The sequence below is a fragment of the Brachyistius frenatus genome, unplaced genomic scaffold, assembly GCF_029030835.1.
Source record: "Brachyistius frenatus isolate BFR_SWC_R1_liver_20210118 unplaced genomic scaffold, ASM2903083v1 Contig_57, whole genome shotgun sequence".
Classification (NCBI taxonomy): Eukaryota; Metazoa; Chordata; class Actinopteri; family Embiotocidae; genus Brachyistius; species Brachyistius frenatus.
Genome location: NW_027210656.1, coordinates 827,895 through 846,370, shown reverse-complemented (window position 1 = coordinate 846,370; position 18,476 = coordinate 827,895). Strand labels below are relative to the sequence as shown.

The following is an 18,476-nucleotide window of genomic DNA, read 5'->3' as shown; positions in this document are numbered from 1 at the left end:
CTGAGATTGTAGAAATGACCAAATCAAAAAAGACACACGTTTTTGCTGTGAAACAGTGATTAATTCTGACCTTAAAGGTAACAGCCTCCTTTTCTTTTTAGTCCAAACTTGCAATTATATGTGAAAGGTCACAGGCGGGGATTATTAAAATCTTTCACTGTGACTGCAAAACGGATGTTCAGCGGTGCACTTTAAAACGAGTGTGCTTATTATGGTTCAGCGCTCATTGCGTGCAGATTTAAATAACACATGTCTGGCTTGAGAAATTGCAGTTTTACTTTGCTTTGTCTGCAAGCTTTAATTATAGCAGGGGAAACAAACATAACTAGCAAATACATCTAAATGGGCTACCGGTGTGATACTACAACAAAGGTGAGGTAGTGAAAACTAAATTGTGTGACCATGCATAAAGTTCACCTGCATACCTAACTCTCAACATAACATTGCAATTATCTTGTGATGGTAATGCAAAAGTGAGTTAGTATAGACATTCATGCAGAGTGAGAAGGGAGAACAAAGGAGGACAGGGCACTCCCTGTACAGTCTCGTTTTGTCGGTCACTTACAGCTCCTGTGAGGAGCTGGGGGGTCATTCTAAGGTTTTACGTCAGCAATCCTCTGGTCACAAGCACATTTCTGCAACCTTAAGGCTGCTGGTCACGTAAAAAGCTTAGTAATCCTGGTGTGAATGTTTTATGCTCAGCTGCTAAGTCGCTTGCCGTATGACCCTGCAATTTACAGCCGTGAATCTGAGGTGAATAAGAAATCTCTTAAATTTGTCGCCTGTAAGGATGTTTTGTATTGTTAACATTTCTGCCAGAGGGATTTAGCTTGTTACAGTGTGCATTTGCACGCTTTAATAATCCCATCAAGCTCACAGGTGGGAACAGAGGGAATATTCATGCCTTCATCTTCTGCAGTCGCTGTGTGAAAATGTAATCAACAGGTCGGCGTGGCATGCCTCAACATGTATCAGCAACTTGTGATAGATTTTCTCAGCATGGGAGACCTCGAGGCTGTCCGGGAGTTGTGATTGCTGAAGTAGAGTGACTAAGAAAAGCAAAGCATTCTGGTCCCTCAGTCCGTGTCACACTTTGAAAGTACGGTGTTCATGTGTGCGCACGTGAGTGTGGGTATTGTCTGCTGTAACATTCAGTGCCTTTGTTGGAGGTTGATTATGGCTCAACAGTTTCCACGTTGGCATTTGAGGTTTCTTTCCTCGGAGGGCTTCACTGTGCACTATGATCTCGTCCTTCAACCAAATGTCACCCTTCAAAACCATACAAATGGTCAATGAATCACAGCCTCTTTTTTGCAGCCGGTATGAGATGTTCCATGAAAGTTTTGCCGAGAAAACCTCTAACAAGGATTCTCTTAGAATGATATAAATTTGTACTATTATTGTTGGAGGTTGATTATGGCTCAACAGTTTCCGAGAAAACTTCTAACAAGGATTATCTTGGAATGATATAAATTTGTACTATTATTGTTGCTTCATGCAGGAACAAAACACTAACAAGCCAAATGTGTGCCCACTTGACAAGGTAATGACAAGGCATGAGCAAACCTCAGCCACCAGGGGGCCTCCAAAATGTAACCTGCACTCAGTTTTTCTGCAAGTTATTACTATAATTACATTACATTGCTGTATATAAAGATACAAGCCTGTATTTGGTTATATTAACATAAATGTTTTCCTGATGCAATAAAAGCCAAGAAAAAAATACCAAAATGAACAAATTAACACATTTTAGAAGAGTTGTGGCTTGTGCTATTGAAAAATAACACTCTTAGGGCTTGCTATCCATAATGTAATGATTTAGTATACAAATGCCCACACATGTACTTTTGTGATTCTGACACCAACAAAATTGATGTTTTCTGTGGGTACTTTCGATCGTGTTATTAGCCAACACCCCCTACGTATACCTGCAGATTAAAAACAAATATTTAGACTCTTGTAGTTATGCATTCCATTTAAGTTCTTTCACATAAAAACACTCCCTTTGCACCTAAATTCTTGACATTGGTGCAGCCCAGAAACACAGTTCTGAATGCAAGGATTTTTCTGTGTATCCTGCTCTTATCACACCAGCATGACTCTGAATATGCTCAGAGATTACTCTGATGTAATAAAAACACAATGACGTCTCAGTGTTCAGGAAGGCAGCAGGTGCATGAAATGCACTTACCCAAGACAAACAGGCTTTGCACCTGCAATCATCCCCACTCAGTCAGTCGTCAGTAATCCATATCTTGACCCATATAAGGCGGCTGCTGTGTGCTCCTGGTAGCAGAGGTAATATCCTACTCCTGTTGACTTTAGTCCTTGCTGTGATTCTCCCATGGAAAATTTTCCAGGCCGGATCACGTCCTCTGTGATGCAAACAGTTGAGATTGTAAGGATGCAGTATAATCACTCTTGACACTTGCCATTCACCATTATGGTTCCCTCTTTCACAAGTGACACAACAAAATCTGTCACCTTTCAAGTCTCATTTAAATTTGGAACAGAAACACCCAACACTCACTTTGACGGGAGACAGATAATACAGCCCATGAAATCTCTGCACTCCCTCATTTCCTCACCTCTGACTGCCTTAATAACATGTGGGAAATTGCAGAATTCCCCTTTAATGTGACTGATTTCTCAAGAGTTTGACCTGTGAGAAATCATTTTACGTGCGTGAGCACTTAATTGTGCGCAAGTGCGTCAACTGTAATTTGCAAATGTGTTTGCATAAATGTGTTAAGACAGAGCATGATTTCCAACAACAGGAAACTTATCTCCTGAGTGGAATCATGTATGGTTACCCTGCGGAGCAGTTAAGCAGATACTTCTCAATCATGGGAATATAATTAGTCAAATGTTTTAATGGTTGTAATTGCTTAATGTATCAAAGTATTAAAGGCCTGAGCTACTTCAGATCTCTGAGTCAGAATATTGATTTTGGATTACAGCACCTGCTTTTAATCCCACAATAATGTGTGCGTTAAGCCCTCTACTGTCTATCTCCTCATGCCTGAATGAACAACATATTTCTCTCCCCTGTCGGCTTGTTTAGTCGGCAGTCGCTCACCTTATTCCATTTAAACATACATGGCTATGTGTTAGTCAGTGACGAGGTGGAGGTGAAGCCTCTGCCTACTCAGCATGACTAATTGCCCATAAGTGGCCATTGCAGTGATGGAAACAAAGCATCACAGACACCAAACACAATGAGTCACTCAGTGTGCATTGTGCTGTTTGTGCACAGAGTGAAGTAAAGAGAAGAACATCTATTGGGAGTGTGGGGGGTGGAAGCTTGTTTAATATCTTCCCATTTGGCAAATAGAGGAATTAATTTGGCTTTTTTGTTTTTGATGAATGCTTTTTCAGAAATGCCTGAGAAAGATGAGCTCTGGTGATGAAAGGAATCCGTGAAGCCATTTCCCAGCGGTGGAGGAGATATTCAGAGCTGTTACTTAAGTTAAGTACCAAAAACGTATGTAAGAGTACTCTACTAGTAAAAGTACGGAAGTATTAACAGGAAAATTTGGCTGAAGCATTCAAGTAAAAGTCATAGTTTCGACCTTCTGAATGATACATTATTATATATGTATCATGATGTGATATGATATCATGTAACATGATATGTTAGCAGCATGTTACTGTTGTAGCTGCTGCAGGTGCAGCGAGTTTGAACTACTTTATATTCATTTTGAATAAACAGGCACAGCAGATAAATCTGAGGGGTCGTCAGATGATTACTGAGAGAGGAAAGAAGAAGAAAAACAGTTTTGTTTTACAGTTCTCATTCACAAATCTATTTTCAGTGTTTTTTTTGGTTTTTTTTTTACATTTCTCTAATCTTTGATTTGATTAAAGCACTATTTGCTGGAGCTGTTAACAACTTAGACATCTGAACTGTGACCCCGACTAGACTGCTGTTTTGTCAGAAGGCAAAAGGTTTAAAAATCACTGGTAAAATCTTTAACAATGTGTTGTATTTTCAGAGCTTGTTGCAGTATCCATTGTGCCAAATCTTCATCCAAAAGTACTAAAGCTGTCAAATAAATGCAATAGGGGAGAAAACTACAAGACTTCTCTCTGAAAGGTAATGGAAATATAAAGTAGTCAAAATGGAAATACCCAAGTAAAGTACAAGTATCACAGAACTATACTTAAGTACTTGAGTATATGTACTTAGTTAGTTTCCTCCGCTACCATTTCCCGGGTTGCAGCTAATAGGCGATCGCTAATTGACCTCTGAATTGAGTGATGAGGAAAACAACCGCCTCCCCTCCTGCTTATACTGTACTATACACAACCCTGCTGGATGGAGCCAGTTTGCTCAGGTGCAGTAAAATACCTTCAGAGCAGATGTTTATTAAGACTGATTAGCGATTTGAACACAAGTTAACAGCAAATAAATGCGTGAACATGGAAGGTCATGGAAAATAAAGTGTGTGGACATCAGGAGGTCAGACACACCTGCGCAATGCCCTGGAGCTTCGAGGATGTTTGCATGCAAAGCATTTTAGATTAGCACTCATACTTTAAGCGGTCCCTCTTAGCTTCTAGTAGCCCCAGACTAATTCTTTTCCCTTCCAGTGTTTAAGAAACCACAGCATATTGACAGTCTGGTCAGTCTCCTTCCAGACTATATTAGTCACACAGCACAGAAGTCCGCTCACCCCCCTCCTTTCCTGTGTTTATTTCACAAATGTGCATGAGTGAGAGTAAATTTGCCAGCCACTCCACTTCACGGTTTGCCTGCCAACGGTTTTCTCTGGCCAAGTTTAGCCACAGCTGTTTACAAAGGAGATGTTATTGTTGCTACCCACTCAGCTGTGGATGATATTTCTGTAATAGGTCAGCAACATACAGTAACGCAGACACATCACCTTCGGCCCAGATTTTTTTTTTTTTATCACCGTGCACCTTGCATGATGATTAAATTAATTAGTGAAAACAGCTTCAATCATTTTTATTTTGGTACAAAGATACACAACTCCCCACAAATCTATCAGCTATCTTAGAGTATACTAATCATGCAAGATGTGACAAATTAAAGCATTATAGTTTTTATATGGATGGAACAACGATGCATTGTGAAAGGGATCGCTCTTAAAAAATAAAAATAAAACCCACAGGGAATCACCAACACTTCAGTTTATTTTTACATCTTTCAGCTCATTGTAGTGGTTTTGCTGCCCACAACTTCACTGTTTTGGTTCACTCTAAACAACATCACTTCAAGCCACAGCTGTTTTCAGAGAGAAAAAAGATACAAAGTTTGCAGAGCATTTATCATCTCAAGAGCCATATATTTTACTCAGGGGTTGGTGGAGACTAAAGCACAGATAAATAAAAGAGTGAATATTAGATGTTTCTTAGATTGTAAAAAGCATTATAGTACAGTATAGGCAATTATTTGCCACAATAAACTTGTTGCTGTGTGACCTGCTTGTTCTGCTGTTACAAAGTAACTGACAATAAATCCTGCTTTAAACCTTATTTCACTGAATAAATGTCAAATTATGTGTTGGTTGTGGATAGTAGACAGTTGTGAGATAAGGCTCCAGTTCTGAAGGCTCCAGTTTGGATTTCGGCCATCGCCATCTTGCTATTTTGGAGCCACAAGTGACCATATTTGGACGAGCTGGGGACGAGCTGGGGACGAGCTGGGGACGAGCTGGGGACGAGCGAGCGCTGGATCTGACTCGATCTGATTGGGAAACTGAGGACAATACGCCTGCCCACCAATAGCTGAAACCTGGCTGGACCACAGGCCTGTCAATCAAACAGACATGCCCCCAAACATATAGCTTTTGAGGCCCAAAATCGAATTCATGATGGGATTCTTTACAGATGGACCACCAGAAAACTAACAAAAAGAATGATTTTAGTTCAAAACACCATGATGACTTTTGGAAAAAAATTATTGACTTGATTGTATTTCATAAGAGCAGTTAAATGGGGATCTATGGAGGAAGAGCCTGTTTGGTGCAAACCTCTGGTGGCCCTCGTGGTATTGCGCTTTATTGCGCTGACTTTTCAGACCCAGAAGCTATAGTCTGTCCACTTATAAATACAGTCAATGGTAATAGTATGCAAGTAAAGATACAGAGAGTACATGCAGCAGACTAGCATAATAACATACAGGAATACCAAGAAACATTTTTATTGATTTTCACCACATTAAAAGTTGGCTAACATCGCTCCTCGCTCACTCTGGGGAGTCAGTTTGTTTGTTACTGATTATCAAGGACTCTAAGTTTTTAGTATGCAGACAAAGTACCAAACAAAATGCCAAGCATCAACACAGAGACATCTGAAAAATAGTCACTTAGTCAACTGTAAGGATCAAGACTTGTTTGTAAGCTCTCCAGTGAAATGATGTAATTTCACAATAAATTCCTTATTATATTAACAAAAATTGGAATTTGAATTCCTATCTTCCTTTGAGTATATCCAAAGAGCACACGGTTATGTATTGATCTATTTATTAAAAAAAAAATTAAAAAATTAATTTTAAAAAATTCAGTTGTACTGTGATAATGATAATACTGTACCTAATAATTCATGTGTGTGTCTGCAGTTGGAGAGAGCAGTGCAGCAGCACACGTGAGACGGAGGCCGTCCACACCTTGCCTCAAACAGACACAGATATGGTCAGCTCTCTCCTCTCGTCAAAGCCTTCAAACACTCAATGGCATTGTTTGAATTCAACTTCCTGCTGCTATGGTAACCGGAGCAGAGAGAGGATGGGGGTATAAATGAGAGGGCATGACCTGTACTACGTCTGACACTCTCTCATGATGTTTGGTTTGGTATTCTGGCTGAATGAACAATGGTCGATGCACTGTGATAATAACTAGACAATTTGGGTTTAATTAGATACACTGCCTCAATAAATATACAACACCGCATCACTTATAGCATGACCTTGAATAGTAGACTGTATCTTCATACATTCTCAAAGGTGCCAAATGAGATTCATGATCCATCCTCCTCCTCTCTTACATCACAAAGATCAGAGTTGTTCTGCAAAACATTGCTGGGGTTTACTTTTGTATTACCCATGAGCTGATTTTCAGAAATCCCCAGAATGCTTTAGGGTGATGGGTATTGTGTTTTCCAATATATATAAATGGGAAATATGTAAGCAGCATCAAAATCACAGAAATAAAAGCCCTGCTAAGACAGTTGAAATGACAGGTATTCGCTTGTTGTCATGTTCTCTGGCCAGAAAAAAGGTGCTCATCTCTGTGTGAGGTTGATAAAGGTGAATAAATTCAGAGTGCAGAGTGAAACTGAGTGTAGTTGGTTTATGGATTTTCCTGAATAGGGGAAGCTAGCTTTCACATTATGATGCCTCATCTCCAAGGAAATGCTATCAAATGCCTGCCGCAATGGTGCCAATAAGCTAAAGAGAAATAGGCCATAATCTAATCAAAAATGTACATTCCATTACAATGTTTTTCAAGGAAATCTTTCCTTTGGCAAAAACTCCTTCAAAAATGTCACTAAAAGCTGTTTAGGGTGGATTTTTCCTTTAGCCTGCACCATCCCTGCCAGAAAAGCTCAAGTAAAAAAAAAAGACAACGTTTACATCTTCAAAATCAATGACAGCACACACATTTAACAGACACAACTGTTGTTCAATTGCAGTCTCAGAAATCAATTTTAAACAACAGAGCCCTAAGAGCCACATCCTCTCAGCAGAGCATCATTTTGTTCTTTCAGATTAATGTTTCGAACAGCACCTGGCCTATTTTCCTGCTTATGTGGAGTGAATTTTGAAACCACACAAGGTATTGTGCAGGTGTGTTAATATAGTTGACACATCTCCAGCTGCAGTGACTTATCATTTAATTATTTATCTACAGGCTGAATTCTTTCTTTACCAGTTTTGATATCTAAATTGATCAATTATGGTAATCTGTGGACAGATCAAACGGACTGCGTTTGGAAGAAAGCCATTTTTTAGCTGTTCTGTGGGAAAATGAGGGCTGTGATTACTGAGGGCCTTTTTATTTAGTGAAACACTGTGGAGGGGTGGAGAGGGTGCAGATGTGAGATTAAACACAAACAGTGTTGCTAACTGAGGATATATTTAAGATCGATGACAGGAACATGCTTATCCTTAAACATTTAAGTTCAGATAAAGTGAAAGTGAAATATAAGAGGCCAGACTATAATCCGTCTTTGTTCAATGACAAACGTGTAAATTGCAGCACGGCCGTATTGTTTTCTTCCTCAGCCTCATCCTTGGCTTCCTCTTCTGTTTACACATGACAGCAATGAAAGCCTCGCTGCTTTTCTCTCCCTCGCACCTTTCACATAGCTCTTACCAAAGCAGCCGCACAGGAAAAGAAGAGGACACTGTGCTGTAGAGGAGTATTGATTCGCAATCAGACCTTCAAGCCCTTCCAGTTGAACAGAGAGGAGGAGGAAGGAATATGAGTTTTAGTCTGTCATTTCTGTGAAAAGGTTATACAGTATGTAGCTACATGGCCCTACACCACGTATATATACACTGTTCATTCATTACACATAAGAGTTCTCCTCATCACACACACAAAATCTGCATTCAGTAGAGCAGAGATGTGACAGGAAGTGTCATTTGGTGCGTGAGTAAGTGGCGGCGAAATGGAGTCGTGCGAGGAACAAATTTCACCTTAATGCACAACGAGTCTAATTGACTGTTGTGTCAGTGGTTCATTTAATCTGGAAACGTGCCCTCTGAGGGTGAAGCAGATCCCGTCATTTTGGCTCTTATTTCTTTTAATGATCACACGCACATTCAAATACATACAGTATGAGAAGCTATAAAGGTCAGCTGGAGTTTTACATTTTCAGCAAGATTGTTTTTTTAAAACGAGACCCAACACACTTGCAATTAAAAGGCTGATACCATTCTTGTGACTTTACAGTAAATTGGCAACCTGTCAGCCAAGTACAAGTTAAGCACAATGATTGAAAACAGGACAAGACAGCTGGCCTGCCATATTGAGGTAACAAGATCCACCATAGTGGCACCTCCAGCCACTGGAAACTCTACAGTCCCTGCCCCTTGATAATAAATAGTTCAGCACACACACCCCTCAAATCACAAATTGTTGTTACATATTGAGATTAAACAAGAGAGATATATCGTGTTAATTGGTGAGTTAGTCCAGTTTTTCAAACATTAGACAGAGCCAGGCTAGGCGTTTTCTTGTGTTTTCAGTTAAGCTAGCTGCCTTCTGACAGGAATGCAAACCTATATCCCAAAATGCGGAACTATTCCTTTAACTGTCACAGGATTGGATCTCCCTGAGCTACTGTGTCAGTAGTTTTCCGATTTCTTCAGAAGAAAAAGTCATTGTGAGTAGCGCTCACAGTCAGGTCTGTGGTCCTCTTTTCTGGAAACACATGTTACTGTTGACATTATTAAAATGTCATTCCTAAATCCTTTGAACAAAAAACACTACAAGAGTGGATGTTTCAGTTATATAATAAAAAAAAAAACTTTCTGAGTCATGTCTCTTAATCCAGATGCTCTTTCCTAAATCACATTTCCTGCCATGCTGCTGTCAGACAGCTCGGTCGCTCCCCCTCACTCACACACAAACACATTTCTACAAGTGTTTATATGTCACAAATTACCTGTCTCCTCATCTCTGGTCAGACAGGGACACAGTGTTGAGTGGAAAATAGGTGCTTTTTTTTTCACATGCCAGCCATAGAGCATCATCCTCAGACACATTGACAGCAGGTTAAAGCAGAGCCACTGATGAATGACACTTCCCATAGGGAGGAAGGAGAGGGCCAGCACTGAGAGTGGCTCTGCATAGCAATTTCATATAGTTAACTCCCTGAGATGCTTTAAAAAGTTACTTTAAAGTTGCAAGTGTGGACTGAATAACAGGGATTTGGAGTATGAAATGACTCTCCCTCGCTGTGATTACTGTCTTTTTACATGGCCACATTGTGGTTTGTGGGAGTTTAATGTAAACTTGTAACCTTGGTAACAGGATTTTGACATATCTTACAAGAAGTCATCTGATGTTTTAACTTAATCACAAACTGTGATTCCCAGTAGGGTCAAATTAATTGCTTGGTTAGTCCAGTAAAACGACTGACATGTTAGTCCGCTCGTCGACTTCGAGTGGATTGGTTGCCAAGAAAAGCAAGATTTGCTGCTTTGAGGTCATTTTTTACTCTTCCCTTTCCCTGGTCTCTCGACTAAACATCCCTTCCATCGATTCACATCATTGGCCTGCAGCTGTCTAGTCAGTGGTCTCATTGAGTCTCCTGGGAGATGTTTGCAGCAACAGTTCTGACCCAGCGTATCTCAGAAAATAAGTAAATACAGGGCGGGGGGCTCGGAGCTGGGGATGAAGATGAATAACCATGTTTCCTTCTCTCCATTTAAACTGTGACTCACCGGTAAGCGTCTCACAATCTTTTTTTCAAGTTTGTTGAGTGAGACGCAAACTTATTCACAAGAATGCATGCGGACAGGAATGTAGGGCTTGACATGGACCGGAAATTAAAATTGTTTAATGTGTTTAACAATTTTCACAGTGGTGCATGTCTTAGCAGGAGACAATTCCTGTGTGACCAGAAGCCCGAGGCTTAAAGACATTAGACCAGATTCATTCGCTTTCTCACTCCCACTCACTCTTTCCATCCTGAGACATGGGGCCCATTCATGTAAAACTCGCCCCATCAGGATATGCATTCTTTATGGCGTGCTATGTTTTAAAGGGCATATAAACTCCCATAGAGGTAAACTAAACCTCCCAACATGCCTGCCAGATAATGCCAAACACACTGCTCAATTTAAGCATGAAATGGATTTGAAACATGTTTTTCTCCGTGTTTTTTCAGCTATTTTACTCCCACATGATCATGACTAATTTTCCCAAAACCACAAAAGACGTATGATGATTTTTATCTACATCAGACAGTTGTGAGTTAATCTTTTTCACCAGTGTTCAGTCAACAGTAGTCTCAAGGCTGACATGAATTGACAGTGTCGATAGCTGCTGTGTATTTTCACTGAGACGTCTACTGAGTTGTAATTACTGTAATTTCTAAAAGGCTTACTCAAGTGTTTGGATCACGGAAGAACTGTATAAACATTGTACACATTTTGAGATCACAAGAAAAGAGATTCATCTACTCTACCGTCGAGACAAATTCATTGCATAATGCAGCATTTCTTCAGGACATTACAGGAAACAAACCACCAATTTTTCATTTGTTATATACAGTGGGTTTGACGACACTCTCTACGCTCTTATTTAAACAAACACTTTGGCAGCAGTTATGGAGCAGGCAAAAGTGGAAAATGGCCTTTGGGTTGGGGTCGTAGGGCACGGGGAGGCCCCTCAAGATGTCTGACATGTTTCTGCAGGACCACAGGCCACTGGCTGGCGCAGAGCACCGGCTTGTGGTGAGCTGTTTGTCTGCGTGAAGCTGGCATAGCCTCCCATTCCCCTGCATCTGTTCCCCATTAGCAGAGCCGAGAGTATAAAGCAGGGAGCTGACAGGGGCTGGGAACAGTCTAGTTCCTGCCTGGATCATGGGGTTTACTATCTGGCTGAGTGTGCTCTGCCTGCAGGCGGGCTTGCTGTCACACGCGTTCGAGTGCTCAGGAGGCAGCCAGGGAGAGCTGTGTGTCAGCAGACAGACCGCAGACGGACAGGTAAGAGACACACTTCAAATGGATCTGATAGTTAGAGAAGGACAAGAGTGTTCATTAGGTATCAGTCATCGTGTGTGCTGCTGTGACACTACATGGGGTAAGTGTAGCCTGTTTGAGTCAATTTAAATGTTGTGCGCTGGCAGCAAACTACATTATAACAAACACTTCTCAAAAATGGAAATGAAAAGAACCGGCATTATTGGATTTATGTAAAAAAAAGCTGGCAGCAAAAAGAGGTGATGCATCTCTAATATTATGGTAAGACAGCTTGGTTTCTATCGAAAGGTAACATTGTGTTTGAAATGAAGAAAATTACAATCACAAAATAGTGTATATTCCTCATTTTGTCTGTGTTGTGGCTACAATCTACAAATGTATTGACTCAAACATTTAAAATATGCTTTAAAAAAATATATATATATAAAATATATTTTTTCTTTTAACCAATGTTTCCGCCATATGATTAAATATGAAGAGGGGATCTTTCAGGACACACTGTATTACAGAGAAGAATAAATTATCTTTTAAAAAGTTTATACTTTCAGTTTGGGTTTAAATAACCAGCAGCTTGCTGATTTAGTTTTTGCTCAGACAGTGTGGTCAGTGTTTATACAGTCGCTCGGCCAGAGGAAACCAGTAACTCTACTGGAATGTAAATCCACTCTGACTCCTCTGAAAAGGGCTGCTGTGACGATAATAGTGGCCAAGTGTCTTTCAGGATGGAAGGAGACGTGTACAGTCTAACCCTGACCTGTGGTGACATATAATTTTTTTTTCTAACAGAAACAAAGTCTCATTGTAATGGTTTTTACAGCCATAATGCCACCCCACTAAAAATATACCTCTCTGTGGAACAAAATCCTTCAGCTCCCCTTTTTGGCTTTTCATGTGGCTACCGGCTGTTATACTTTAAAGTTGCGGTTAGCATTTTTCTGTAGACAGTCCTCATGTTCTGTCCAAAGTAATCACCCTCATCTGGACAACGGATTGGACAGCTGCAGGAGGAGAGAGACGAATTTACACCCGACACATGAAAGAGTCTGATTTGGAAATTCTGTTCCGTCTGAGGGAGTTTGTGCCACATAAGTGCTTTTCTGCAGCAGTTATTTGTAATATAATTACAGCATGCGCAATTATAAGCCTCAAATGTGGTGGGAACTAACTAATACCAGCGGCAGTATCTTTTCATGGGCTATATTTGCTGCATTTGGTTTAGTTTACTTGTGTTTGCCTCTTCCCACCAGAGTCACTTGTGTTTATACTGGAGTGGAATACATTAAATGAGGAATTTATGGGACTCGTCAACACACGGTGTGCGTAACAACAGAACACCAAATGGATCGTGGCAAGGTTTAATGAATATCCTAAACGTACGCAGTTACAAAACATACAGATTGACTTTATGAGGTCATCAAGAGGAAGACAGCAGGAGCTTCCTCTCTGATATGCTGCCTCGCTTGGTGACCTGAGTACTGATGAATAATTTGTTTTGAAAAGTAATAACTACAACATTATTTGATGAGACAATATGACCTGTTTTGTCTGAGATGGCTGTCCATACTGTGAAACTAAATGAGAACCTAACCCAAACACTGAATGGTCAAACATTCAGTTAACAATGCACAGACCAGCTTTTCGTACAGCGCTAACAGTGGCTCTGTCTTGAATAGTACGAAAGGAAATTATTTAATTGTGTTCAGCAGCTTGTAAATATTAATTTTTTGTATTAATGTAAATCCACGTCTGCACTGAGAAGGATAAATAGAGCATGAGTGTTCTGTCTCACTCTGACTTTTTTTTCTTCTCAGTATGATGATCAGCGGCAGCAGAGGACGCTTCCCTTAACTGAAGGAGTGGTATGTGCCACCACTTACACTTCTGAATACTCCAGTCACCCCTTCGACTAAGACAACACCAGCCCAGAGCAGGTTTTACACAAAGGGAGTCTGGTTTATGGTCATAAGAAGCCCACAGCAGGAACAACATCAGTAAGGAGATGTAGTGGTATTAGAAAGAGAAGAAAAACTGAGCCAAACAGAGGGATATTAAATGATACAGCAATTAGTTGCTGGGATATGTTCATTTTTGTCACAAAATACAACTGTGTTAATGCAAACTAAATGATGAAGTAGCTACATCACTGATACAAATGGTGACATGATGTAATTGTGATGAGAAACACTGCTTAGAGACATAGACAAATACATGTTACTGACTGTCCATTGTCCCACTAGGGTAATGCAGTGTGTGCTTCCCTGCAGTTTCAGTTATAGAAACAAACAATAACATATGCACAATGCAATTAACAATCAACTTCAAACTGCACAGCTGTTTAACCACAGTAAATTCTAGAATATTCCATCCCACAATACTGAAAACTGAAGCAATCATCAGAATGTAGGTCAATAGCAATTAATGCAAGCACTTTAAATGCCATCGCAAATGATTGTGAGGCAAATATTTTGTAACGAACGATGTCATCGTTGTCTTCAACAGAGTGGAAACAGAAAAAGGGGAGGAAGTTGCTATCAGATACTGGAAACAGTCTTCTTTTTTTTTCTTCTTTTTTTACAGTTATATAACTTGGGAGAGGAAAAAAATTAAAGAGTTGGTAGAGTCAAAGCCCTGCAGTACAGACTGTTATAGATTTACCACAAAGTCCTAATTGGCAAACTGAAACCTGTTGTTTTGCAAAGTGACAGTCCATTTATTAGGAAAATGAGTGGATCAATAGTAGTGCTTGGGTTTGTGGAGATCAATGCAGGAAATGGGGGAGCCACAAACAATAATAATTTTGCTCTTTCCTCCCCTCAATGCTGAGACTTGACTTCCAGTATGGAAAGAAGTCTGAATGTGCTCAGGACAGGGCAGGGCCGAGCAGAAAGGACACAGACTGAAGCTCACTCAGTATCCACTGCAAACAAGACTTGACGCACTTCATCACAAAGAGAAACTTACAGGAGTTGTTGTTTTCCTCTGTGGTTGTGGATGTGGCTGTGGATGGCTCATCCTTGCAGGTTTTGCTCAGACGTAAGAGACAGCTGGAGCGGAGGGGTCCCACCCACCTGAGTCATTCCAGCCTGCCCGGGGCCGTCTCTGCCAAAGGCTTCCCTAACACTCTCATCCAGGTAAACCACTCTCGTTAGTCACACAGGACTCAGAGTGAACAAAAGCCAAATGCGGGGGTGGTGGGGACTGGTTTACATCAGCGGCAGCAGCTACTAAAAGGTCCGGTAAAGTTTTAGTCATACTGTATCATCTGTAAATGCTGAGATACAGAAATGATCCAAAGACACCACATTATTTTCCAAATGGATGAATAAAAGTACAACATGAGAGCATCTGTGTTCAACTAATGCTACAGTGAAAGGAAGACAGTATTGTGATGGTTAAAACACAGCATGGGCTGGGAAGCATGTGTGTCTTTGGGATTTCATTTAGTAGATTCACAGAGAGCACAGATGTGAGTAAGTATCAATGTATGTACTAATCCCCGTGTCTATGGTCGTCTCAGGCTGACAGGTCCAGGCGGCACTTGGTTCAAGCTGCGAATAAGAAAAAGAACAAGCGTAAACCCCGTGTTGGCTCCTTCTCCCTCCTTAGCAACGACAAGAAATCCACCCCCCTACAGGTGAGTATCCATGGCAACCCCTGATCAGAGGAACAGCTGGAGCAAAGAGGCCGGATATGCAAGCAGAGTTATAAGGCCACCTCGCTTGGTTTTATTAGATCAGTTTGGTGTACTTGCTTTTATAACGTCTCCGTTGAAATTGGCTTTTTGATCAGACAATTATTCAGACACGGAAAATGTTCGTCATAATCTCATTCAGAACGCAGACATAAGTTGATGTCCCCAGGGACATGTCACAGATGTAAAGAAGTAACACGAGTATGTTTGGGGTCATATTTTCAGGTGACCAGAGCAAGGAGACAGGTGAAGCTTGATCCACCCACGAGGGGGAAGTCCAGTCGCTCTGGAGCTTTCTCTGTCCTGGTGAGTCATCATGTCGTGTTTATTATCCACAGTAATAGTAGAACATTTGATGAATGTTGAAATGATGTGTCTCTCTGCTGTCCAGGGAGATCCTCAGAGTGACGGAGAGAAGGACAGACCCAAGAGGAGCATATAGAAGACGAGTGCTGCAGAATAAAATGTTCCTTCTCATTTTGGTCAACCCTGACAAGGGGTGTGCACAGTAGAAATGTGCCCAGATTTGATCCAGAACATGTAAAGAAACTGAAGACTGGTATGAAAAACAATCATAATAACAACTTCTGTGTTTATTTCGTATTTTATTAACCTTTTAAAAACACACCTATTTTTTAGGCCTCTGCTCGAAAATTGCAAACCATTATAAAAAGAGTATATCTCTGCAACCTCAAGCTCTATTTTGAATAATGTTGGTGTAATAATAAAGGGAACACTTGTGAGATTTGTTCAGATGTGTAAATATCAGTATATATGTCCATATTTTAATAATAGTTGTGCTAAGTCTTCTCCCTGGCCCCCAATTGGGGGCCTCTAGGGCTTAAAAGGTTAAGTCATTTTGATGTGTGTGTCTTCCATTATTGATTTAACAGTAAGCTATCTTACATTTTATAGGCCAGTCTTCACTTCCACACACAATTTCTAATATATTCCTGCATGTTATCACGTCACAAGAGATTCCATTTTAATATTTTAGTTTTTGCATTTTGTTGTAACCTATTTAATCGCAGATTCCTTATGAAGATTGGGGGTATATTTTTGCAGAAATGTTTCTTGTGCTGTTGTATCAGGTTTCAATAAAGGTTTAGTAGAGACATATGGTGTAAAAGTATTTCAAGATCAAGCTCTTCACGCTCCACTGGAGCGTTGTCTATAAAACTTGGTACACTCTCAGCTACATAAAGAACCTGTATAATTGTTCTGTGCTGCAGCTCAATCTTTTTTCCAAGAATCACATGTTAAATTTCTATTTTACTATTCTGGACTGGTTAAATTATGAATCAGGGGGGTTGAAATGTCACTAAGTCCCCAATTACAGACGGCAAGTGGTACAGGTACAGTGCCCGGTTAGCAACAGTGGCAGAAGGAACCTTTTTTTTATGCGTGACTCACCAATCCATTCACATTACAGCAGCCAAGGGCAAATAGCCTGCATGTGTGTGTGAGAGAAAAAACTAAATGTACTCCAGACCATCTGTTTCAGGAGTCAAACTTTGTCTATTTAAATATCTTGTGTCATTTTTAATTCATTTGGCCAGGAATGGAAACACAGTATGGTCTGGACCAGAAGATTAGTTTGAGTATTTCTGCAGGACGCTGATGTAAACATATGCACATAATCAGACCTTTGCGGTCTGCATTTTGCTCTCTATATATTTACAGCATATCATATTAGACAAACAACTATTTAACTGCTCAGAGAGAAATACTGCTATACTGCAGTGTATATAATGTACAAATAATAGCTAGAATGATACTCAGGGTCACCCAAAGTGAAAACACATTAGGAAATTGCAAATATGGGGCAATCTGATGAAGAAAATGAGTCAGTGAAAAAGTGCAAGGCAATCTCAGTGAATAGAATGATTCATCCTCCCCTCAATAACTGATCAAAGCCCTCAGCTCATGACGTAGATATGCAGTGCTCACAGCCTCATTTTTATGGTTTTACAGACACAAACACAGCTACACACAACAAAACACATTAAAATGCTATTTTTAAACATGGCATTTTCCGTGCACTGCATAATTGGGGCTAAAAATGCTTCACAATGTCGCTGCGGGAAAATACAGATGAGTGTAAGGCCCTGAGGCGGTTGCTCAGTCACCAGATAACCTGCATTAGCTGGTTGTGAGCGGTCTTAGTGTCGTCTTGGTGACAATACGCCACAAGAAGGCATTCTGAATTCTCTGAAACACTGACACAGATAAAGACCGATATCTTACTATTCCTGATCCAGAGCAACAAGAGAGACACAGCCTCTGCTCACTCCCCTGTCAACACACACACACACACACACACACACACACACACACACACACACACACACACACACACACACACACACACACACACACACACACACACACACACACAGGTTTCTGTGACTGCTGCCAGCAGGATATTTGACTGCCTGTACCCTCGAGCTAATGCTTCCTGGGAAAACTCTTAATTGATTCCTAACATAACGAAGTAGAAGTGTGCTCGCACACACACACACACACGCACGCACGCACGCACACACACACACACACACACACACACACACACACACACACACACACACACACACACACACACACACACACACACACACACGTGTCCAAATACGCAACACTTTAAAAATAGAACTCAGCCTTATAGAAGTGTTTTCTCTGATGAGGTAAATGTTAATTCGAGGGTCAGTCTTCTATCTGAACATGAGTCACCGTGTGTGGCCAACACAACGGGAATCCTTATAGCTGTGTTTTCAGTCGTTGCGGTCACGTAATGGTGCGTCGCAATGTTTCTATTCTGCTTTGGCTTCAGTCATCCCCTTTGAGAACAAAGCTGATAATGATCACAACTAACAAAGTAACGTGGAAGTCTTCAATCTATAGGATTGTGGTCGGAAATGACACAAGCCGAGTAATATGTCAGATTTTCCCATAAAAGCTCGGTCCTGTTCATATGTAGTTAGTGGCTTACAGTCAACATCTTCCAGCTCTGGAAACCACTTCGTAAGTATTAGTTTCTTGTTGACAGGAACATCTCGTCCCAAACAACATGCAATGTGGGAAAAGACCGTCACAAACAAGCTCTAC

At 40.6% G+C, this 18,476-nt stretch overlaps 1 protein-coding gene across 1 annotated transcript; it reads left to right on the top strand.

Moving 5' to 3' along the window:
* Nucleotides 1-11,551: 11,551 nt before the first annotated feature.
* LOC138624979 (uncharacterized) lies at nt 11,552-16,488 on the top strand. Its single transcript, XM_069705587.1, has 6 exons — nt 11,552-11,683; nt 13,492-13,539; nt 14,701-14,811; nt 15,198-15,314; nt 15,597-15,677; nt 15,763-16,488. The coding sequence occupies exons 1-6, from the start codon at nt 11,561-11,563 to the stop codon at nt 15,811-15,813; spliced, it is 531 nt and encodes a 176-aa protein (XP_069561688.1). The 5' UTR covers nt 11,552-11,560; the 3' UTR covers nt 15,814-16,488.
* The last annotated feature ends 1,988 nt before the right edge of the window (nt 16,489-18,476 follow it).